Below are 25,764 nucleotides of genomic sequence, written 5' to 3' on the forward strand. Positions count from 1 at the left end.
TGAAATAGCGATGTACGACACTAGAAATATAAATGTAGCCAGAGAAAAGCATTTCTAGAAGTGCCTGCCAGTAGAAGCTGCTCTTGGATGGACGGAACTTGTGTGACTACTCTTGGCAGGCGACCTGCTCCGCACACAGGCCTTCTCTCTAGGTGGTGTTGCTTTTACCTGGTTGAAGGTTCATTGCACCTCAGGTATCCACTGCAATGGCCTTCGAAAAGTGGGACCTTTACCTTCTAGTGTTGCCATCAGTGACTCTTATAGTTTGGCCACTCCTGGTAAAGGCTGATGGTAGAAGTTTAGGACCCAAGGAATCTTCTTAATTGATGAAAGACTTTCCAGCGAGGTATGTTCTTCATGGGTCTGATTTTGTTTTTCAAGGGGTAGATGCTGGCCACCAAAATTGCATAGCCCAGGAAATCCACTTCTGCCACAGTGTACACTTCACTTTGTTGACCATGCCGTACTTGCATGTCTGATCAAATACTGCCTTGAGGTGCCCCTCTGCATTATGGCAGTCCTGGAAAATAACACGATGTCTTCCAGGTATACAAAGCAGAAACCTAGACTTCTGAGGACTTCATCCACGAAATGCAGCCATGTTGCGCAGCCTTCTTCAACCCGAATGGCATTAGTAAAAACTCTTAACAACCTAAATGGAGTCTTCAGTATGTCGTCTTTTGGCACGGGTAATTGATTGTAGACTTTTTTGCAATCAATTACACTAAATGTTGTGGCTCCCTCTAGCATGTTGGTGAAGTCGATTGGTTGGTTGATGTGGAGAAGGGTAACAAACAGTGAGGTCATCGGTCCCATCAGGTTAGGGAAGGATAGGGCAGGAAGTTGGCCGTGCCCTGTCAAAGGAACATTCCAGCATTTGCCTGAATCATTTTAGGGAAATCACAGGAAACCTAAATCAAAATGGCCGGACACAGGTTTTAACCACTGTCGTCCCGAATGCGAGTCCACTGTGCAACCTCGCTCAGTATTGGTGAAGTCTATAATATTTGGTAGCACGTATCAGTCCAGAACTGTGCATTAATCCCCACAAGCCCTCCAGGTGCTATCCTTCTCCTTGGCTTGAGGCAGCAGTGACAACCAAGGGTTATATGACCTGTGTATAATGCCTATTTGTAGCACGTCCTCAGATTCTGTCTTTGCTATGGCAAAACGGTTGGGTGCTAATCTTCTCTGCCATCATGAGACAGGTTTGCCCAGTGTCATCTTGAAATAGTGTACTGTGTTATAGAACACTCATTATATCTGCTCCCAGTAGTACCCATGGACTTACAGTATCTTCTGCTGATAAACAAAAACTGCTCCCAGAATGGGCTCTGCTGCATCTGTTAGTACAAAATTCCACATGCGCTTCCTACTAAATCCCAAATTCACCTGTAGTTCATGATTTCCGTACATTGCTATGGGCAAACTGTTTGCCATTGAGAGGTGAATAGGCTTGGCTGGTGGTGTGCTTCTATTTTTTCTTCTTCTTCTTTTTTACCAACTGGTAATGTGCTAATGTCAGACCTCGAGTCTACAAGATAGTAACAATCTTGCCTTAACATCCTCATGTACAATCTTTGTGACAACGTTAGCAGGTTTGCTTGGTTACTCACTCTTCTGGTGCCCGCTTTGTCTTCAACTTCCTTATTATGATGCCTTTAATAAGTTCTGCAGCTCATTGAGCCTACTTCCGGCCATTGGCACCACTTGAGTATGCACTCTGAGAAGTACACCTTCTGGCCTGCTCACTGAAACACCAATCATATCAACACCTTGAATATTGCTGCTTCTTATGGTACTGTCTACCCCTACTTCCAGCATCTTGTCTAGGTGTATTCTTCTTACCTTCTGCCAACATTGCTACTTTCTTCTGAAACACATCCATCTGCTATTTCAGACAGTTTAACTGCTTACTAACATTTGCATGTTGCTCTTTTTGGGTAGTCAGGTCTTTTGCACGTTGATTTCTTCAGCCTCTTTTATTACATTATCGCATTTGCCTATCTGCAACCACATCTACTGAAGCGATGTCAATTCTTTCATATGGAGCTACAGCTGCTTTTACCAATGGCAGCTGCATCAACGATACACGTCCAATAAATCTTCTTCTCCAACAATGCTTTGTAAATGCCACCAGAATTCTCAAGGCGTTCTGTCACTATCCATTCTTTTACTGTCTTACACAATTCAGTCAATTATTGTTTTCTTCCAATGTATATACTGGTTGTCTCATTCTTATGGTGATTTCAACATAACACCTGCAACTATAGAAGCCACCCTTGCATCCAAACTGTTACAGTTACAACGAGTTTTATGTGATTGTCGATCATTTCGTTCTTTACAAAAGCTATGTACGACATTCTGAACCACAAGTCTGGCTTTTCTGGCTAGAACCTCAGAGCTTGCACTTCCATATTTAGCTCGAGTTTTGTCTCGCATTTGTCGCCTTGCCTGTTTGTTGAATTTCTGTTGTCTCTCAACAATCGTAGATATGTCTCTGTGTTACCCCGGATTCTTACTGCAGCCTGAAGATCTTTCATCTGTTTATACAAGTCATTTTGTAGCTTTAACAGCTGCAATTAGGCCTGAGCTTGACTAACTTCTTGAGATGATGTAGTCTTTGCTGTTTGTAAATATTTCTGCATTTTTGGAGTCACTAATTTGTAGCAATCTTGCATGTTCATCATCATAGTACGTCAAGCAAAAGACACTTTTGGAATGCTACAATGAGTTTTATTAATGCGTAACTTACGAACTTACACAAACTGTCAAATGACAAAAATACAAAGAATAAATTCTAACTCCAAACAGTAAACATAATGTCAAACATTCTGTTCCAAGGCACAAAAAAATACACTGCATGGTTTACTCTGGTAGCAGTGATTCCCTTGCATATCACAGTTTGCAGGTGGCAAATGATCACCAAAATGAGGACTACATAATAATGTGTACAGCCATAATGTTTTATTTCAAAAGTTTGAATGGTGATCATAAAAGAAATTTTCATTGTAATAAAAAGGGCAGTGTGACATCAGTGGTGCTTTGTAAGGGAGACGCAGCAATGGTGTGGGATATTTAATTCCTCAGTTGGTCTCTCTCAGCAGTTAAGATTAAAGATGATTATGATGATTTACGGATGAGACTGCTAAACAGAACGGTTATCAGCAGTTAGTTTAAAATATGTAATGGTGGAAAGAGATTTAGTGCAGCATACCAACTGTGCCAAGTGTGAAGCAGTGAACTAATGCCTTCTTAAATTAATTTCTTGTGAACTAGTAGCATTAATGAGAAACTAAATATGAATTTTTGGTTGTTTTTATTGTCATTTTTGAATGATTACAACTTTAATTTACAATTTTCTCAAAATTAAGGTGCTTTTAAACTTTGAAATTGAGCTCCCACTTGGGATTGATGCTTGGTATGGAAATTCACTTTGTTCACATCTGATGTACTGCTAGCTTTAATACACAAATATATGAATCTTGCTAATGAAGTTTTCTTGTCAAAATTGGGTCTAATTTATTTCTTTTATTGCAAGCCCACCATTCGAAAGTGATTTCAATTTTATTAAAGAAAGGAACCTTTGTTCAACTTCCATCGTAACTACTTTTGCAATTCTCATCAATTGGTAGGAAACCCAGCAACCCAGAAAAAAATCTAACAATTCTAAATCCAAATTGGCCTAATGGTGATAAATGAAGCAGTATGTAACTATCCCTTTGACGTGTCTGAACAAAATTTCTACTAGGTTGCATAATTACCCCACCCCTGCTATTTCAACCACTGCTTTTAACAACAATTTTATTAGTCAAATGAGTGAGGGCTGCTCACAGCACATATAATTGTTAATGGTATGGGAGTTTACATTGGACTAAATGCGCTAAGAAGTGCTAAAACTGCAATGGTATCAGGAACACAAAAATGTTTTCAAAAACTGCAGTACATGATTTATGTAACAAAAATCCACTGCAATTGCCAGTAATTTTCTTAATTTATTCCATGACCACACCTGAATATGAAACTTTAAGCTTTGAAACCAGTCTTGAAAGAAATTAAGAAACAATAAACTGGTAGCCAAGATCGCAGGAATTCTTTTTATGCCATGATTACCGGTTTCGGCGAAACTAAAGCCGCCATCATCGGATCTTAGAACACATACAGGTTACAACATCAAGGCAAACAATGGTGATATAAGAAAATTACTGACAACTGAAATGGATTTTTATTCTATAAATATGTTCCTTGTTCGCAGATGTTCACCTGATCAAATATTCTGCAGTACATGGAATCACAAATCAAAATACAAACATGATGATGATGATGATTGGTTGGTGGGGTGCTCAACTGCACGGTCATCAGTGCCTGTACAAATTCCCGACCTGTACACAGTCCAATCTAGCCATTTTCACAAATGATGATGGAATGATGATGACAACACAAACACCCAGTCCTCAGGCAGAGAAAATCACCAACCCAGCTGGGAATTGAACCCGGGACCCTGCGATCCAGAGGTAGCAACACTAGTCAATAGACCACGAGCTGCGGACTAAATAAAAGCATGAAATACAGGCCTGGCTGCCACAAGCTGCTTCTCTTTAATATTATACAGTACCATTTCTGTTTAAATACTTTCCACATTTGAAACAACCTCCTTTAATGCAGTTACAGAAAATACTGCTTCAGTAATTACATCTGACATGTGACTTGTTCAGTAAATCAATCAACAGTGATTTTCACATGCATAAATGAATCATGAACATACACCTTTTATTCATCGTTCACATTGGGATGATGCAGAGAACAGTGATGGAAGTTTTAATTGGAATATAGGGTTTCTGACACTGGAAATATTTCAGCATTTCTCGCATAGCACTTTTAAAAATAAATAAAACTGTACTTTGAGGTTCTCGCCAGTCACGTGTGTTGGGTTAAAAACTGGGACACAGTGGCAACTAACAGTTCCCTCCCCCAAATCAACCTTTGATGAAAGCTGAAAAACTTTGCTTAAAGACATTGAAAACCACACAAAATATCGGACTTCCTAATTCAAGCCTAGAAATAAAAAGCCACAAAGGACATGTAAAAATAGCACATTCAGTGAATGTTTAGTTAAACATTATGCAAAAAGTAGACCACAATCTCCACTAATTTGTTTGCCTGTGGCAACAAGAACTGGTCTATTTATCTTTATTTCAGCCAAATAAATTAGAACAAGGATTATGCTGGATATTTTTATTTATTTTGTATGAGATAGTGTAGAAGGAATATTTTTCTTATCAATCATTTATTTTCTAGAAACAGTACAAATAACTCAGTGTAAATATATTGACCTAAAAACAAAAACACACTGGATCAATAACTGCTCAAACTCTAATATACAAAAATACTTAATAGAAATCAACAATACACACAACTGAAAAGGTCAAGAGATTATAAGCAGCGTGACAAAGTAATTAGGTGATCGTAGTTTGGGAGAACATTTTAACTGAGATTCTTTGAGTCAACCAATGATCAAAGGACGGTATTTATAAGAAGGTACCATTATAATTAATCTACTTTCTGATTAAAACAACTGAGAGTTGAGAATACCAAGTGAAAGCAGCACTCATATCCTGACCACATTCCTCATAAAGGAAGTCTTTTCTGGGTGCCTCTACTCAAATTTTAAATTTATAAATAAGCTGTAGAATGCAATAACCACACTGCTACTGATAATGTAGCCTTTTTCCACTCCCCCGTCACTGACAAAATAATTATTGCTCTTTAGGCCTGTAATTCATCACTTGACAACACTGAGTAGAAGCTGTCAGAGAAACAATACACTATTGGCAGACAATTTATAGCATCACACACTAAGACAACTGATAGTATCATGCACTAAGACAGTCAGTCTTTTTAGTCATTGAATACATCATCACCGTAACAAGACTGCCGATTATTTGTCTATGATAAATTTGTTTGGTCTCAAAACCTTTTTTAAAATACAGAGCTCCTGCCTCAGAATGACATTCTGTTGTAACAAGCTCTGCTGTTTTATAACCTCTTTCACTGCAGAAACTCAGTGCACGATCTACAAGAGCAGATCCAATACCCTTACGTCGGTAATCGCTGCTAATTGCCAGGCGACGTATCCATGCAGCATTATCAGTAGTTCGACATCGCATCACAGCTATGGTACCCACTACTCGTCGTTGATAGCCACCAAGAGCATTTAACTGATCGTGTTCAGTTGCTAGCCTATATTTAACCTGGAAAAAAAAAAAAAATTTGCAAATGACGGTAATGAAGCAAAACTACAAAATGTAAAGCAAACAATCAATGTACAAGTAAACACATTTATGTCAATAAGCTGACTTGAAAGGAGTAATCAGGAAAACTGTATTGGGAGTAGTCTGGTGTTAAACAATAAAATGTTGTACGTAAATGGTTATGGTTAAATTGTCGGAAGAGAGAAGAGGATATCTGAGCTACAAGGAAGGAAAGTAATGTATCACAGAATTATAAATATGGACTCAATCAGTGTTTAGAGAGAAACTGAAGAATGAGAGGAGGGGGAGGGGGGGGGGGGGGGGGGGAGACACGATTTACGAAGACAACAGTCTTGGTGAAAAGTTTAACTCTTTCTTAAACATATTTGTTCAGCATATAGGTTGTAGTCAAGAGATGGAACTCCATTACAACTACTATTATAACATCCTCTAGTCTGTGCGAAACACTTTAAGAACACAGAAACACAACTCGGTGACACCACTAAACAAGAAAATTTCATTATCCAAATGAAACTAATTTCCCATAAATAGTTTACCATGTATAATACAGGGTGTTACAAAAAGGTACGGCCAAACATTCCTCACACACAAAGTAAGAAAATATGTTATGTGGACATGTGTCCGGAAACGCTTACTTTCCACGTTAGAGCTCATTTTATTACTTCTCTTCAAATCACATTAATCATGGAATGGAAACACACCTTCAAACACTTTGATACAGGAAATGTTCAAAATGTCCTCTGTTAGCGAGGATACATCCATCCACCTTCCGTCGCATGGAATCCCTGATGCAGCCCTGGAGAATGGGGTATTGTATCACAGCCGTCCACAATACGAGCACGAAGAGTCTCTACATTTGGTACCAGGCTTGCGTAAACAAGAGCTTTCAAATGCCCCCATAAATGAAAGTCAAGAGGGTTGAGGTCAGGAGAGCGTGGAGGCCATGGAATTGGTCCGCCTCTACCAATCCATCGGTCACCGAATCTGTTGTTCAGAAGCATACGAACACTTCGACTGAAATGTGCAGGAGCTCCATCGTGCATGAACCACATGTGTCATACTTGTAAAGGCACATGTTCTAGCAGCACAGATAGAGTATCCCGTATGAAATCATGATAACGTGCTCCATTGAGCGTAGGTGAGCGAAACTAAAATGAGCTCTAACATGGAAATTAAGCATTTCCGGACACATGTCCACATAACATCTTTTCTTTATTTGTGTGTGAGGAATTTTTCCTGAAAGTTTGGCCGTACCTTTTTGTAACACCCTGTATACTGGAATCACTGGCTGCCTAATTTAACAACTACTTCAGCAGACATTACCGTATTAGCAAAACTACAACTGTTAAAGACATTACAAATTCTTCAGCTTACTATATAAGCTCAAAACCTCTTAACTACCATGGTGTTCCTATCAGAATATTATAATACTGTATTGACTTGATGCTACTGCCCTTAAGCTAGTTTAAAAATCAGCGACTCATTTTTCTGATACTCTTAAATATGCTGTAGTGACACTTACCAACAATGGACATAACCCAATCACCTCTACTTGCAGACCAATTTCTCTTTTTCCAATCTTTTGAACAGGTTTGAGGAAGCGGCCTACGATAATACACTAAACTCCCACTAATCCGACCCTCAGTAGTACAGCCTCTCAGTAATCCAGCCCACATCCAGCCTCTAGTGGCTCAAGCAGAAATGACACGTACAATGATGAATTCTCATGTGCACAACAATTTCATTAGTTAATTACAATGTCAGACAATCCTACATGTTTGAAATTGTGGCTTTCTTTATGGTTCAGTATCAAGGATTCTAAAAGGAAACACATTATGCTAGACCTCAAGCAGAAACTCAAAATTAGAGACAAGCTGAACTGAGGTTTTCCGCAGAAAGCCTTTGGTGCTGAGTACAATGTTGTATGATAAACTATTTATGAAAAAACTTTAACAGCCAAAAAGATAATGAAAATCCTACATGAACATTATGGGAAGAGACAACATAAAGATCTCTCACACTGCTAGTGCTGAAGCTGCAGACATCTTCCTGGAGTACATTACGCAAGAATCAGAAAGATGTAGTACTGATGCTTGGAAGCCATTGTGTGATAAAGCATATTGCCGTTGGGCGTCGTCATTGCGATAACTAAAAATTTGGGACACATTTCATAGTAAGTGATAGTACTGTATATGTACACACTCAAGGACTAAATTTTCTATTAAAATGAATGTATCTTTGTAATTTAACAAAGTATTCTCTCTATGTGTTGACACTAAATTTAAGACATTTCCATTAACCTGGCACTTATGCTAATCAGCATCAATATGTACAAGGAATGGCTGGATTAACAAGAATCTAGTGTACAATGAATATCTGAGCAGACCTAGTCAACTGCCTCTGTTTGGTTTTCGTAAACAATTCTCTTGTAATTCTGCTGAACGTATCAGTGGATATAATATCAGTCGATATAATTATGCGTAAATCAAGTGAGATCACTCGGAAAATCGTAGAGGAATACCTCTGTCAGTGCCTGGTTACACGGCAAAACAACTGCAGTGGACCCCCATAACTTCACCTGACATTTACAGCAAGATCTCTGGTGTGCCTACTGACAATGGCACTGTGCTATGAGGCATTTCCTGGATCGCAATATGGACTTTGTCTTTACCTGCCATCATGATTTGGCTACTGTATGCACTAGCCTGTCTGCCAACTGTAGGACTGTCTTTGCACACCATTCAATTGACAGTTGTGTTTTCAGTGAACAAACCAACAGCATACGAGTAAATTAACTGCATGTTTCACATCAGAATGCTCCATAGTCAAACCTACAAAGTGTTTTCTGGCACTGAGATGCAAGTTATTCAACAAACTTTCAGAGTACTGAATTAATATGAGATAGCCATACCTAGAAGCCTTTTGTTTTGGGTATTTCCACAGAAATTGTTACTTTCTGTGATTTAATTGCAAATAAATTGTGCTTAGTAAAATTTGTGTTGTCGAAGAAGTGAACTTGCAACCCACCTGCTTCTGAATAAGACCCATCATGTTATTTTGCTGAGCATTTCAACCACAATGGACAAGCAGTCTTTCGAGCTCTGGAAATGACTGCTTAAGTAGCAGCACAAGTTCATACAGAAGCTGACAGATCCGGCACATCTACAATCACTTCCAGAAATCCCACCTTTCCAGGTGTTCAATGAAGCTCGAGATGACTAACAAGTGTATCAAAAGTATTTAGATCTTGGTGTCCAATTCCAGACAAATGACCTTAAATGGTTTGGAATGGCCTATCGCGTTTGCTTCTAAGACAATCACCACGGCATAAGAAAATTATTTCCTGGCACAGATGGAAGGTACTGACAATTGTCTTTAGCATCCAGAAGTTTCGGATTTTCCTGTATGACAAAAAATTTCATCAGGTCACAGATCATAAACCTTTGCTGACCATATTTGCCCACTTCAAAGCTGCCAGAACACATATCTCAGAGGTAATGGTCTCACTTGTCAACCAGCCAATGTTTAAAGCAAGCTCCTAAGCTGTGATTTGGACTTTGTTGTTACCTACTGACGACATACGGCTAAGTCACAGGCTTGGCTATGTGCCTCATGCAGGAGTGTCTTCACACACCGTTCTAATGACTGTTGTTTTTTCAGTGAATGAACGAACCAACAGCACACAGGTGCTGGAGTGCTTCAAGATCAAGCCCACGAACAGTTCTCTCCAGCCCTGACACGTACACTGATCAGCCGCCTACCTAATAGCCTGTATGTCCACCTTTGGCATGGATAACAGCAGTGACGTGTCACGGCATGGAAGCGATGTGACCTTGGTAGGACACTGGAGGGAGTTGGCACCACACCTGCACACACAAGTCACCTAATTCACGTAAATTTCAGAGAGAGGCAGGATGTTCAATAAGCTCTGACACCACATTCAGTCACATCACAGATGTGTTCGACAGGGTTCAGATCTGGCAAATTGGGGAGGGGGGGAGGGAGGAGGGGGACAGCACATCAATTGGAACTCGCCACTGTGTTCATCAAAAAAATAGATCACACCCCCGGCCTTGTGACATGGCACATTATCTTGTTGAAAATGCCATTGTGTCGAGAAACATGATCTTCTTAAAGAGGTGCACATGGTCTGCAACCAGGGTACAATACTCCTTGGCCGCCATGGTGCCTTGCCCGAGCTGCACTGGACCCTTGGACGACCATGTGAACATTCGCCAGAGCATAATGAAGCTGCTGCCAGCGTGTCTGTCCAGCAGTACATGTGACAAAGAATTGTTCTGCTGGAAGAGGATTGATTTGTGCCCTTTCACTGGCATGACGAAGAAGGTATCAGAATTCATCAAACCATGCAACACTCCGACACTGTGCCAATGTCTAGTGCCAATGGTCACATGCCCATTTCAATCATAGTTGCTGGTTTCGTGATGTTAACAGGGGCACATGCATGGACTGTTGACTTTAGTGTCCCATTGTTAGGAGTGTTCGGTGCACTGTGTGTTCACATACTCTCATTCTCTGCCCAGCATTGAAGTCTGATGTTAGTTCCACTACAGTTCACTGCCTGTTCTGCTTTAACAGTCTTCGCAACCTACAATGTCTGACATCTGTAATGAGGGGTGGCCACCCAACCTCACGATATCTGAACGTGGTTTCATATTGGTTTTGCCACATGTTGAAGACACTCACCACAGCATTCCTCAAACACTCAACAAATACTGCTGTTACTGAAATGCTCTTGTTGAACCTCCTGGCCATCACAATCTGCCATTGGTCAGACTCTGATACATTGCACATCTTCCCCACTGTATCCATGGACAGCAATGCTCACTGATACTATATGCAATGCACATGTGTCTAGCAGTCATTCCTCACCAGGTGACACTGCTGTCGCCTGGACAGATTTATATTGATAGTAAGTCAATAGTCATCATGTTCTGGCTGATCAGTGTAAGTTGTTCTGTAAACTTCCACAATACTTTACTGACCACAAGTACCTCATTTTCAAAATTCTTTTGTTTTGTTTACTGTGGTTAATAAAATCTGTGTTGTTAAGAAGCAGACTTACAACAGATTCTTCACAGGGAAAGCAATACAAGACCTCAACAAACTAAGGCCTGACACATCATCATCCTGTTGGTTATTCTGAAGCTTTGATAGATTCTTTGGCAAACTAAAATTTAATGTGATTAATGAAATTTCTCTTGCATGGATAAAGTCATAACAGAAAACAATAGGGTCACATTGACAGACTGTGTCACAGGTGTGTAATTAATCTCATATCTACTAAAGAGACTGCCTACACTATAATCGTTCGTCCGTCCTCTTCTGCAGTACTGCTATACAGTACGGGATCCTTACCGGATAAAACTGAACGAAAACAATGAAAAAGTTAAAAGAAGGGCAGCTTGTTTTGTATTACAGTTGAGTAGGAGATAGAGTCACAGATATATATGAGATAGGGTGACAATCATTAAAAGAAAGGTGTTTATCATTGTGGCGAGGCCTCTTCACAACATTTCAATCACCAACTTTTTTTTAATGTAATTGCAAAAATATTTTGTTGGATGAAGCCCAACCACAAAGGGAGAAATGATCATTGTACGAAAATAAGAGAAATCAGAGCTCACATGGGAAGATTTAAGTGTTGATATATCCCTCGTGCTTTCCCAGAGCAGTACATTAGAGAAATAATGCGAAACTGATTTGATGAACCCACAACCAAGCACCTAAGTGTAAATCGCAGAGCAGTCTAGTAGATGTAGATGCATGGGGAAACATTATGTGTGAGGTGCCACATGGATCAGTACTGAGTCCACTCTGTGTTTAAATCTACATAAATGATGTTCCTCTGACTTTAAAGGATATTTAAAAAATCACTATCCAGTATCCAAAGTTAATGTCATCATACACAGCTGAGATGATAGATGGCCTACAAGTGTTTCACATTCAACATTTTAAATCTTAATTTCATGTCCTGATGTTACCAGGAGGAGGTGACATTAATGGTGAAACACTACACAAAACAACCTCACCACCTTGGAGGAATATAGCATTCCAGCTGGATCCAAGCCCAGATATAGTGGTAGGGTCAATTATTGGACTAACCATTCAGTATCGTAAAAAAACTGGAGGGTTCCTTCACACACACACACACACACACACACACACACACCACACACACACACACACACACACACACACACACACACACACACACGTTTCTTGGACAAAAATACTTGATGAAGAGCTAACGGAGTACAAGATGGTATTACAGGCCTGCAGCAGATAAAATAGCCTGGGCAAGGCATGAACAGAGAGAAAATCTATACAATCATATATAGCGGAAACAAACATGTTCACCATATATTTGCAACAGGATTTGCAGTGCACAATAAAATAACGGTCAAATGTGATGACACTATAAAATGTCAATGAAAGGATATGTTACAATCAAAGGTAAATATAGAAACATCTCATTGTTAAGTGTTCACACCAAACTGAGGACATGGAGGAAGACATAAAAGACGAATTCTGGGATGCCTTAGACCAGATGTGCTCCAGATTACCACAGTATGATGTCAAAATTGCGCTGGAAGACTTAAATGCCAAAACAGGACAAGTACATCAATGGCAACCACATATAAGCATGTTCAGTTTTTACACTGAATCAAATGATAACCATCAACTTCGTCACATCTAGAAACATGAAAATAGTCAGTACATCATTTTCCCATAAAGATATATACAAAACAACATGGATCTCACTAGGAACTAAACAGATCATGAGTTGATAGGGAAAAAACATAAAAAGACAGTAACAGATGTTACAACAATGAGAGGGGCCCAGGTAGGATCACACCATTCTCAAGTGTTATTACAGATGAAACAATCATTACTAAGACAACCAAGTAAGAGCAACAATGGCAAAAAAAAAAACCAAAGAGTAGATGTGAGGAGGCTAAAAGAAGAGGCGAATAAAAAGTTTGTGATTAAGCTTATGAATAGATAAACAGAATTAGAGAACAAAAGCAATAGGAAAGGAGGTGAAGATATCAGTACAAAATGGGACAAGAAAACAACATTTACAAAGGAAACAGCACAGGAACTGCTAGGAGATAAAAAAATAGCAATATCAAGTGCAGACCATGGTTCAATGAAACATGTAGAAAAGCAATTCAGAACAGTAAGACAGCCAGACAGGCAATGATGAACAATAACAAATATGAAAACCAAATAAAATACATGGCAATCACAAGAGAAATGAAGAAAACAATCAAGCAAGAAAATAAGATCATTCATAACTAAACAGATAGAGAAAGCACAGGAGGACTACAGTAAACAGTTTTAGAATACATTGAGAAGCTATAGAAAGAAGTACAGAGGTAAGCCTGTGATAACCAAGGATGAGAATGGAAAACTGATCACTACAAATGAAGGGAATCTAGAGAACTGGAGGAGATACTTCAAAGAACCACTGAACAACCCGGTACACACCTGTGACAATGAAAACATAGCAGAAAACAACCAGAAAGTACTACCATTAGTTGAAGAACAACTCTAGTGGAGGTGGAGGAGGCAAAAAAAGACTGAAAAATGGGAAGGCCCCAGGCGTAGACAACATATCAGCAGAACTCATCAAAGAAGAGGGAGATACGACCTATGAATGGTCAGCCGAATTGATAAAAAGAGGTGTGAAGGAAAGAAGTAAAGCCAAAGGACTGGAAAACTGTAGCTGTATATCCCATAGAAACAAAGAGAGGTTGACACAAAACTACAGAGGGATATCTCTACTATGCACATGTTATAAAATGACACAAATTTAGGCCAATTCACACTGTCTGTCATGGCACCGTTGCACCAAGGCACTGTCCTATCAAGTTGCATTCACGTATCTCACGTCTAGTCACATGATCTCAACTTGCATTGCTGTCCTCAACTGTTCTTTTTGCAGGAATTGCGATCTTCACAAGACAATTTTTCCAACTGTTTTTATGTGTGAATTGCACATACACAATGTAACAGCATACATGGATGCTGGTGTGCTCATCTGTATGAAAAATGACATTTAGCGGACTCAAATGGTTTGCAGCTTGCAGGGATAACTTGTATATTAGAGAGAAGGGAGACAGAAGTGCAAAACAACACAAAGAAAGTGTGTGGGTCCAAAAAAAATGTCATTACATGGTACAGAGGAAAATTTCACACACTAACAAGGAGCCTGGAGAAGAGGAATCTGCATTTTATATTTTGGAAAGTTGAAGGATCATTTGTTATGTCAAATTGCATCCAGAATTACTAAAAGGAACAGTGTTACGAGCCATCATCATATCCTATGAATATCTGGTTTGTTTTAAGATTAATTTTAGTTGCTAGTCCAGTGCAAATTTCTGTGCAATAGTCATATCTCCCTCAATCCATTTCCCATCAAGATAGATAGGTTTTCTTTACATGCTGCATTTGGCTGTTAACAGTTCAAGTGCCTTATTTGTACTGGGGTTAGCAAGTGAAACCACATAAACACTGATCACTTGTGCTTGCAAAACTGTTTCACACACAATTCAGAGAGACACTTAACAATAAATAGGGCAGCCACAAATACATATTTCAACAAACAATTTGCAGTGTTTGAAGGTTTCAGTGCATTTATTTATGTAACACTACAAATGTCTGACAACACATAAATAAAGTCCACGTACTTATGCACCAGATTCTACCCACAGTGCTTTTTCTCTTCAAGTTGCAGCCATGTTGCAATCCATTTCATTCTAAAATATTAGAACAGTACCAGTACCCACAAAAATCCATTTTATAATAAATGTAGTCGAGCACAAGTAATTTAGTATGCTCATGTCGTACAATTCAGACTGCTGTGTCACTGCTTCAATTAGTCTGTTGTTATTTATTATAAATTTTAACAAAAGAAATAACCAAAACAATTTACAGCAAATAACAAACAACATGGCCATGCGGTTCTAGGCGCTACAGTCTGGAGCCAAGCGACTGCTACGGTCGCAAGTTCGAATCCTGCCTTGGGCATGGATGTGTGTGATGTCCTTAGGTTAGTTAGGTTTAATTAGTTCTAAGTTCTAGGTGACTGATGGCCTCAGAAGTTAAGTCGCATAGTGCTCAGAGCCATTTGAACAAACAACAAACAAGTGATATCAACCGTGATGAAACAAAATATGGATATCTGCGCATGGCCGTATATCAGGAGGGGGGGATGAGCTTGTGGGTTACATGATCAGCAAAGGGCAGATGACATCAGACATCAAAACTTTCCTCCAGACAAACCTTGGCGGTGATCTGATGAGACAGGACGGCCATTGTGGATGCTGCCATTTGACATGCATTGCAGAATGTTTAACAGGATGGGATGTGAGATGGCCACTACGAATTGGCCATTATACTGAACAGGCTGAACCCATACACTGAAGAAATATTAGATGCAGCACAAGCGGGGTTCAGAAAAGGTAAGTCAACAACCGACCAAATATTCACAATAAGACAAATATTAGATAAGAACTAGGACTACAATCAGGGTACCATCTGTATGTTTATAGATATCAACAAAGCATATGACAGCATAGTGATAGAGGAGATGTGGAGGATAATGGCAGAGTGTGCAGCTAATAAAAATGTATGTGATGGAATCAAAGAGTACAATGAAAGTACGGAGGAGGGGGGTGTTCTCACAAATATTTGAGGTAAAAACAGGAGTGAGACATGGAGCTATTATATCACCGACCCTCTTGATTTGTCATTCAACAACAACCTGAGAAGAGTAACAGAAGAATGTGCAGACGTCACCATAGGTAAAAAGATAAATTTTCCGCCTTTTGTGGATGATGATGTGGCGATGGGAACGAGCACGGAAGACCTGGAGAAAATGGGAACTGTACTGAAGAAGAAGTTAAGTATAAATGAAAGTAAAACATAATTCAACTATGGAAAATCCAGTGTGTGTGTGTGGGGGGGGGGGGGGGGGCATGTGTGTGTCCACAAATGCATTCTATCTCTTGACCATGGCCTTGCTGGCCGAAAGCTCATTTTCTGACAGCCTTTCTGTTGTGCCTATCTGTGATTCAGCATCTCCGATACATGCTGAAAATAAAGCAAAATTCACAGTAATAGATAGAAGAGCTCAGTTAAGGCCAAATCATCAGACAATCAGGAACCTAACAATACAGAAGACTGATCACTTTTGAAAATAAAGTAGTGAGAAAAATGTATGGACCCGTGAAAGAAAATGAACAGTGCAGAGTAACGAAAACATAACTCAGACAATTACAAACACTATCTGACATCATATTGGGTGTGAAAACAAAGACTCAGGTGGTACGAACATGTAAGGAGGAGAGGGGAGAAGACGGTAATAAAGGCAGTAATGGATAGAGAAGCCAAAGGAAGGAGACCACTAGGAAGGCCGAGAATGAGATGGAAGGATAATACCATGGGAGACTATCATATAGTGGGTCTGGAAGATGAAGATGCAGCTGACAGTAAAGTGTGGAATGCTGGACTGTGTGAGGCCAAGGACCAGCTGTGGTTTGTGTTGCCTGTTTAAGCAAGTAATTACTGCACAAAACACTTTATGTGAATGGGTGACTGTTAAAAGGCTCCCAAGTCATATTTTTCATTTTTTGATGTAATTATATTTTTGATGTCTATACTTATTTACACACATTTCCGAGTCAAAAAGCGCCTCAGTCAAGCTTGCTTTCTACGCGTTACAGCCAGCGTTTTTCTTCTGTTGGTAATACTGCAAATTTCGAAGATACATGAAAATATAAGCTCATTTCCTGTTTACAGAATGCACTATGCATCTGATACAAACTTCACATATTTGCTATCTGAACTGTCCGTCATAAAAATATATGAGTTGTATAAGGTAAAATACCCTGGTACCAATATTAAGTATGAGTTTTCTAACACATAGATTTTTCAAGGAAAATTATAAACTAAAGTTCGGAAAACCACAAAGTGACGCCTGTTACTTTTGTGAGGACAAAAAGGTGTGAATACATGGTTTTCATTGACAACATACTGTAAAAAGAATCATAACTGCAGAATTAATGGCGCACATGAGGTGAGCTAAATAGTTCACATCGGTCTTAATGAAATGACTAAATAGAGTAAAGAAAATGAAAACATTTTATACTCTGTATTTGACTACATGCAAAATGTACGATTTCTGAACATTCTCATTCAGGAAATTTATTGCTTAAGGCAACTCAAAGTGAATATTTTTGCTGCTTTGTTCCTTTGGACTACATTAAAAATGACGTACCCAAGATAGTTACAGAGTTACAACTGTTTTCTGATAATTGTCCCAGGCAAAACAAGAACCATACATTGTCAAGTATTTGTCTTGCCCTAACAAATATGTGCACGTTTAACAGATGAACTTTCACACACTCCATGAAACCAAAAATCCAGAGTAATAAAATTTGCCATTATAAAATATGACAATATACACTTTCGATGTGAAGTTTGTATGCTTATAGCTAATGCTGAGAAAAAATGTCTAAGGACAGCTACATCAGTCGAGACCGACATGATCACTGTGTGCTCTACTAGGTGGCCTACTTATCTTCAACCTCTTTTGAAACCAGACACCTTCCAAGAAATGAGACAGCGCAATTTAGTTACTACCAAATATTATTATTTTGAGTACTCTCATAAACACAAACAGACTGTAAAAACAATTGGGTACATAAGATCAAGTGGTTTTCAAAGCTTGAATGCCCTTATCCTCAAAAAAACTAACGAAGAGTCTTTACCTAGTCAAGAAGCTCATTAAAAAAAAAAAAAGAAAATTGCAAAAGTGAAGACTCAAAGAAAGTTATGCCATATACTTTAGAAAAACAGAAAGGCTTTCATGATCATCTTTTACAGTGGCCAGCAGTTTCTGTTTATCTCAGTGACAATGAATAAGGTTCAGAAAAACAAATCTTTGTAATGTAATAACATCCACTCAAGATTTGTGTTTGTAACATGAGCTAACATACAGCACTCATTATGTGATAAAAAAACTGCATCATCTGAAACAAAACTATACTTTAAATTTTGAGTGTTAAAAGGTACCTAAGTCAACAAGATGAAATAGATTTTTGTTGAAAATGTACCTAATGTAGGTCTGTGTACAAATTTTAATATGTAATTTTACCAAAGCATTATTTCGTAACACACAAGGGAGAAAAAGTTGTTTTTTTTTTTACCATGATAAAGCGACTTAGCTACTTTTCAACCCACTCATTCATATAAATTTCTTGGGGTATAACTACATAATATGTTAAAACAGTCACCATATAGATAAACTCAGCGTGTTTTGCCCATAGTTTGTAAATTTTTATATACAGTCATCTTACACAATTATCGTCAGAGGTAGTAAATAAAGTATTTATTCAGCAGAAGCAAATAATCAGAATATTATGTAAAGCGGGTAACTACATACTTTCAGAGGGCTTTTTGACAATCTTTAAACTCCACTTGGTTCCCAGTACAACTCCTTCATTGTTTTTAATTTTTCACATGTATAATTAGTTTTGATTAAATGGTGATTTGTACAATCACAATACCAGGCACAAAAATAAATTTCACATGGACTTTGTCTCAATGTCTAGAGTTCAGAGTCAAATTATGTGCTCTGGTTCAGTGGTACTGAAGAATTTCTCATCTAACATTAATAAAAGAAATTGAGGATCTATTGTGTCGTTATCTGGTACAATCCAAGTGTGTCACTGTGCAGCAAACCATGTAGTGTGTGAAAAATAAGACTGACACCAAGCCATTAGCCAAAAACGCAGTAGTGAGCAAATGTTATGACTGCAAATAACAATCTCAAATCAGCACCACAGAATGAAGTAAGCATCTTCTTAGCAAACATGTATACAATCAGAGTTCCAAGCTCAAACCCCAATCCTACAAAGCAAAGTAACAGCTGTATTTGTATATAAACATAATGTAGGCTTCAGCAGTGAAATATGAACTCCCAATCCAGCTGCCACACAAGATATTTATTTCCTGGACCCATGTCGTTCCTTTAAATTATTTAAGGTAACAACTGTGACGGTTCCATTAAAAAGGACATATCAGAGTTCCTTACATCTGTCTCTAAAGATCACTGTCAGCTTAGACATTTATGCCAAATCTTCCACCTTCAGTTACACGGCCAGGCTCCTGTTACAAATATCATTATCCCAAATCGTCGTGCTCATTGCTGAGCACTGTTACCGCATGAATCAACAGTCTTCATGCAGAATGGTTACCTGCTTCGTTTAGAGTCTGCTGAAGAGGTAGACTGGAGATCTTTATATGATCCACCCACCTGCTCACTGGTCTTCCCATCGGTCTCCTTTCCTCAATCTTCCCTTCCATGATTATTTTCTCTAGATTTTCTCCATTTCTTCTCACAATATGACCGAAAAATTGGAGAATTTTTTTGTTGATATGGGAAGAAAGGCACTTGGAAATACTGAGTTGCTCGAGGGACACATTTGTTGTTACTTCGGTTCATTTTATGTGCAGCATCCTGCACCAGCACCAAAACCCAAATGCACGAATATGCTGCTGGTCTCTGGCCTTAAAGGTCCATACTTTGGAGCCATAAAAAAAGATGGAAAATGTGTGTTTCAACAAGCTGACCCTTTGTGGTTTCCGTTACTGCTCTGTTCCGTAAGATCTTTGTGAGCTCCTTCATAATCAGTCACCCTTGCATGATCCACCTTCTTATCAAATCTTCACAGCTTCCATGTTGCAAATGGATGACCCGAGATAACTGAAAGTATGCACAAGTCCCAGTTTCTTTAATAGAGCTGCCAGCATGGTGTCAGCAGCAAATTGGTGGTTGTTAAGGGTCGACAGAAGCGTCCGATCCGACGCGTCGGCTTTGACCCGTGACGTAAGGGTGTTGTGTGTGACATCATGATGGCACGGAGTTTCGTTTGTGAGTGTGGCGTGTTTGTAGATGTCATCATGTCATGGTTTGTTGTGCTCTCTGGTGGTATGTTCAGGGTTTTCGTTTATGTGGTGTAATGTGCTCAGTTTGCTTTTGCTCATTATCAAGAATTGTTCGAGTGCTGGCTGTGTTTGTAGTAGAATTCGTTTCACTGAGTTAACGATTTTCTGTGAAGGTTAATTTAGTGTTCTCCGCTGTACGTGGTGTGGTAATTTTAGTAAAATTAATCGGTTGTTTTTGTGTTTGTTCAGGAATGGATATGACAGATAAAATTAACACTGCGCAGGTCAAGGGAAGTGTTCGATCCCAGTGTGTGACTGTGTATGTTGGTACTGTATCAGGAGATGTTTTTGAGCTATATAGGTCAAGGGAAGTGTGCGATTCCAGATGATATTGTGTTTAGTGGTATTTGGGGAGCTCTGTGATGTCGGTTTTTTTCGTAATTTTGTGTGGTTTTGTATGGGGGTGGGTGTCTAAATTTGTTTATATTTAGTTTGCCCCCACCCAAAAACACCCCAATTTCCGCACTTGTCCCGTTAGTGTCATTAGGCTTTTTGTGGAAAGTGTGTGTGTTTGTTTTTCGATGTATTTTCGTCTTCATAATGTGTACGTAATGACTTTATATGTGCCATATTGGAAACGTGGTTTATGGTCGTTTCTGCCGTATTTGTGACGTCATGGGTCAAAGCAGACAGGCGGGATTGGATGGTTCCGTATTTCCGTTGTTAACAGCTCTACCACAAACTGAGATGCCTCTAGCCCAAACGTCAAGAGCATTCCTAATGACAAGTTCTGCACGGATGATGTACAGTTGGGTGGGTGTGAGGGCAGACCACAACACTGTGACACCTTTCGATAAACTGAAGAAATCAGACGTGCCAGCACTTGTCTTCACAGCTGCAAGGTGATCATTGTATAGACTCATCGTTACTGTCGAATGTAGTGGGACACAAACTTTGCAAGCACATGCCATAGCTTCAAACAGAGAACATGGTCAAAGGCTTTCCTGCAGCCAAGGAAGTACATGGAAACAGAAACACAGAATTCTTGTGATTTCCATTCAGAAGTTCCTTTGCCTTCGACAACTTGCTGGTTCTGTGGATTTGTGAGGCTAAATATATGGCTTCAAATGCTGGTTCAAGATGTAGAGCAAAATTTTACTTGTGTTGGATATAAGGGCAATGCAGTTGAAGCAGTTCCTGATTGATGCTTTCTTGTGTAGGGGGATGAAGATAGACTTCTAACAGTCTTCTGGACACTCACCTGTTTCCCATATCCTTGTACACAATAAATGAAGCATATCAACACTTTCCTTCCCCATTTCTTTAACCATCTCACCAGATACAATGCCCAGACCAGGTGATTTATACAAATATACATAAATGTAGATGCAGTTTTTTAATATAAATTATGAAGCCAAAGCCTTTTTTTCAAACTAGCAGTTTTCCTAGGACTTTACTGATTACACTGCAACTGCAATAAGTCAAATAGTATTAAGCAGTGTAGCATTAGTTTACTGGTAATAAAATGTAAGGATTTATGCACTACAAGTTTCTTTTCTTTTGTTAACCTATACTTCAACTCATATAACTATAAAGGCCCTCCTTGATGGTAATCACAGAACACAATGAAGGAATGAATTATGCACTACTTTGGTGCCACAATACAATGGAATCAGAAATATAATTAAGGCTTTGTTGGCCAAAAGATTATCTAGTTACAGTCTTTTTGTTGTACCCAACTGTACCTCAGCATTTCCACTGTATGGTGAATACCAAATATCCTTTTGATAATATTGTTGCCTTTCAAAATGAAGTCTGTACAAGCAACAACCCACAGAGAATGGCAAGATTCAATGTGCTTTTAAAATGAGGTATTTATCTGGGTCAGAAGTATGTTTGGAGAAGAACATTCCGTCATTCAAAGCCATCAAATGAGCTGCAATTATTCCCAAGATACACCATTAGTTTGCAGAAAAGTACATAATCATACATGCATTTTTTTTTACCATTTCTAACGATGCAGCAAGTTTCTATAGTGACATACATTCCGCAAGTGGTGAAGAGTATCAAGATCATGACAGCTCATGGAAAATTTATGGTGAAGGGCCCCCTGAAGTTGTTTAGAAGGAAAAAAAAAAGAATTATTATTTTAAAACTTTAATGTAAAAACAGGTATTTAATATTCATTTATCACCGATCTAGTTTGAGCACAAAGCAAGTTTTGAAAAAAAATTATTTTCTATTGCCTGCAGTTTATAAACCATCAAAAATTCTGTGTATCATATGCAAAGACTACCTTAAAACATATTGAAATTTGCTAATTGTAAAAGATTTTGCCCTCTCAACTAGCTACTTAGTTAAATAAATATGTCTCCTGTAAAATTTTATTTTTTTGGATAAAGCAAGCTTCACAAAAACTTTCCTCAGTTTTAGTCCCCCCCCCCCCACCAAAAAAAAAAAAAAAAAAAAAAATGTGTCTGTCTGATTAATGCAACTGAGACAGGAAAATACAATAACTGAAGTGAGCTGTTGTTTTCGAATTTATAGCAATTTAGCCACATAAATGTGTGCCTCGACACAATTTTGGTGATGATACTTTTGCAGTACAGTAACAGATTGCAGTTCCAGTAACTCTGGTGATTATAGATGGTGTAATCATAAAGTGGATGGAGCTGGAACACAAAATCTGTTACCCCAAATTCACTTCATATGAAATCCGGTCAGATATGTGCAGACACACATGATGTAGCAATTGTGGCAGAAAAGTGGAAACTGACAAAAGCAGATAAAAAAAAAAAAAAAGGAGGGACTTGCTGTAAATGAATCCAAGACAAAATACATAGTAATATCCATTTCTAAAGTGTGACTAACACTACATGACGGCCTCTAATACTGTAAAGCTGTCAGCTGCTTCCATTGCCTTGGTGCTCTTTTAACCTGCAATAATAATGTAAGGAATTTATTAGAAAAATAATACAAGCAGCAAACACAGCTTATTACACAAACTTACAGTATTTAAGAATCACAACCAGTTAAGAGAATACTATACCCTTGTATGACCAGTGGCTACGAATGGGTCACAAAGGGGAATGATGACAGAAGCAGACACAAATAACCTCAGGGAATTTGCAACAAAAACCCTGTGAAAAATTTATGGGCCTGTGAGAGGAAGATGACTGGATAGTAGGGTACAACACCACATAAGTGATTAGGGTACAACCAGGATATAGAAGAGCATGTAGAAGGGGACGGTATAATAAAATGTATGGAATCTCACAGAATGTGATGGTTAAAACATACGGAGAAGATGGCAAGATTTCCAAATGAATAATGAAAGGCAGACTGTATTCAACCAGATGGTGTGGCCTATCAAGATCAAGATGACTGGACAATGTGTCGGCTGACCTCGCCAAAATGGAGATGCAGGAATGGATGAGAAATGCACAGACGTATGGAGGCAGGTTGCTGAGGCAGCCAAGGTGCATTGGGGGCTGTAGTGTCACAGAAAAAGTTGATATTCACTTCACAGAAATACGGAAGCGTCCGATCCCGCCCGTCTGCTTTGACCCATGACGTCACAAATATGGCGGAAACAAAAACAAACACACACACTTTCCACAAGAAGCCTAATGACACTAACGGGACAAGTGCGGAAAATGGGGTGTTTTGGGTGGGGGGGGGGGGGGTAAACTAAATATAAACAAATTTATACGCCTTGCGTAGCTACAACGTGTAAGTGAAGACAGCCATGCATGAATACCCACCCACCTCCCCAGGGGTCGTAACCCCTGCAACCCATAGAAGATAAAGATGCTTCAGTAGCTGATTAGTGTTTTCTGTCTTTTTAAAAACAAAAAAAAAAATCTCACAAGATAGAATGAACAGATCAGAGAAGTAAATAAAATATGATAAAACAGAACTGGAGACAGCCACACTCAAATCAAACTCCGCGCCGTCATGACGTCACACACAACACCCTTACGTCACGGGTCAAAGCCGACGCGTGGGATCGGATGCTTCTGTCGACCCCACTTCACTGATCAACACATGTCCACAGTGAATTTTTTTCACAAACTAGTACCTAGGCACTCTAAAAACATTTTACACCAAACCAAAGATACAGACAGTGAAATCCTCCACTCGCCAAATAGTATGAAGCAAAAGGAAACTCGACAGAGTACGTGTAATTACCCATAGAACATCTACTGTATATTCGTACAAGCTTTCTGATATGAGAACTCTCACATATGCGTAATCTGCTTTATTCACAGTGGTATAAATCTTAAAAATATGTGGTCTGTCACGTAACTCCTTAAACTGGTAACGTCATTAATCAATAAAACAACATTACATACTTGGAAGCTGAAATTCATTCACAGCCTACCTTTGTAACAGGTACTCTACAGAAATATAGAAATTTAAATTACTCTTCATCAGAAAGAATTATTGCTACACGTAAGTTGTGTCGGCAATACTGGCTAACAGTTCTTTTGTTATAGCAGCTACCAATGTTCAAAAAGATACATAAACTGGGTGAGCGTCTACTTTGCTAAGAAATGTTATCAACATTTTGTACCTCTGATTTCGGTTTCAACGTGTTGGACAACGGTTCGTGGACCTCTGCAACCCAGAATCCGGTATCACGGGACGACATGTATACTCGGGGAATATCTGCTATTTCCTGGCTGACTTCCATGGCCCTCATGACATGTGCAAAGTAGATGCCTCCATACACGATGAAAACCACACTTGCTGGCACCGTAAGAAAGCAAATACGAAATGGAACGCCGACAAAAATAAACAGAAGGGCCGACACAAGAATAATTGACTGAAATGTTATTTCCCGTAACAATCCAGCAAAAAATGCCGTGTTGACTGTTGACATTATCCCTTCCTTCACAATTTCTTGGCACTGTAATTGGTCTCCAGGTTGATAATACCGAATAACAACTGTTCCCATTTTTATAACGTCAGTAACTGAAACAAAAATGCCAAATTATATTAAAATAATCGATCACTGCAGAAATGATTTTCTTTTGCAGCAAATTCATTCGCAAGCTTCATGCCAGCAATATCCAAGTTCTGCCTTCTGAAGGCCTCTAGGCCTGAACTAGATATTATTTTCTACGAGTCAACATTCGAAACTTCGAATTAAAACAACATCCAAGCTATAATTCAAACAAAACTAAATATTTATATACACCCAACACCCCATTCACACAGTCAAAACAAGCGCACAATCCGATATACTACATGCGATGGGTCGTTCGCTGTATTCATATCGACTATGCCACAGATGCGAGAGTCGGTTGCATCGATATGTGTGACTGATTCAGTAATGGGCGTTAAAGGATGAAAGGACACGAAAGCACGAAAGAAACTGGTATAGGCACGCGTATTCAAATACAGAGATATGTAAACAGGCAGAATACAGCACTGCGGTCGGCAAGTCCTATATAAGACAACAACTGTCTGGCGCAGTTGTTAGATCGTTTGCTGCTGCTACAATGGC

General features: G+C 39.0%; 1 protein-coding gene across 1 annotated transcript; it reads right to left on the bottom strand.

Moving 5' to 3' along the window:
• Nucleotides 1-5,306: 5,306 nt before the first annotated feature.
• LOC124595104 (probable N-acetyltransferase camello) lies at nucleotides 5,307-25,497 on the bottom strand. Its single transcript, XM_047133700.1, has 2 exons — nucleotides 24,829-25,497; nucleotides 5,307-6,251 (listed from the first exon to the last, which is right to left on the bottom strand). Exons 1-2 carry the CDS (start codon nucleotides 25,210-25,212, stop codon nucleotides 5,874-5,876), a joined length of 762 nt encoding a protein of 253 aa, XP_046989656.1. The 5' UTR covers nucleotides 25,213-25,497; the 3' UTR covers nucleotides 5,307-5,873.
• Between the last annotated feature and the right edge of the window lie 267 nt (nucleotides 25,498-25,764).

The sequence above is a fragment of the Schistocerca americana genome, chromosome 2, assembly GCF_021461395.2.
Source record: "Schistocerca americana isolate TAMUIC-IGC-003095 chromosome 2, iqSchAmer2.1, whole genome shotgun sequence".
NCBI classification, from domain to species: Eukaryota; Metazoa; Arthropoda; class Insecta; order Orthoptera; family Acrididae; genus Schistocerca; species Schistocerca americana.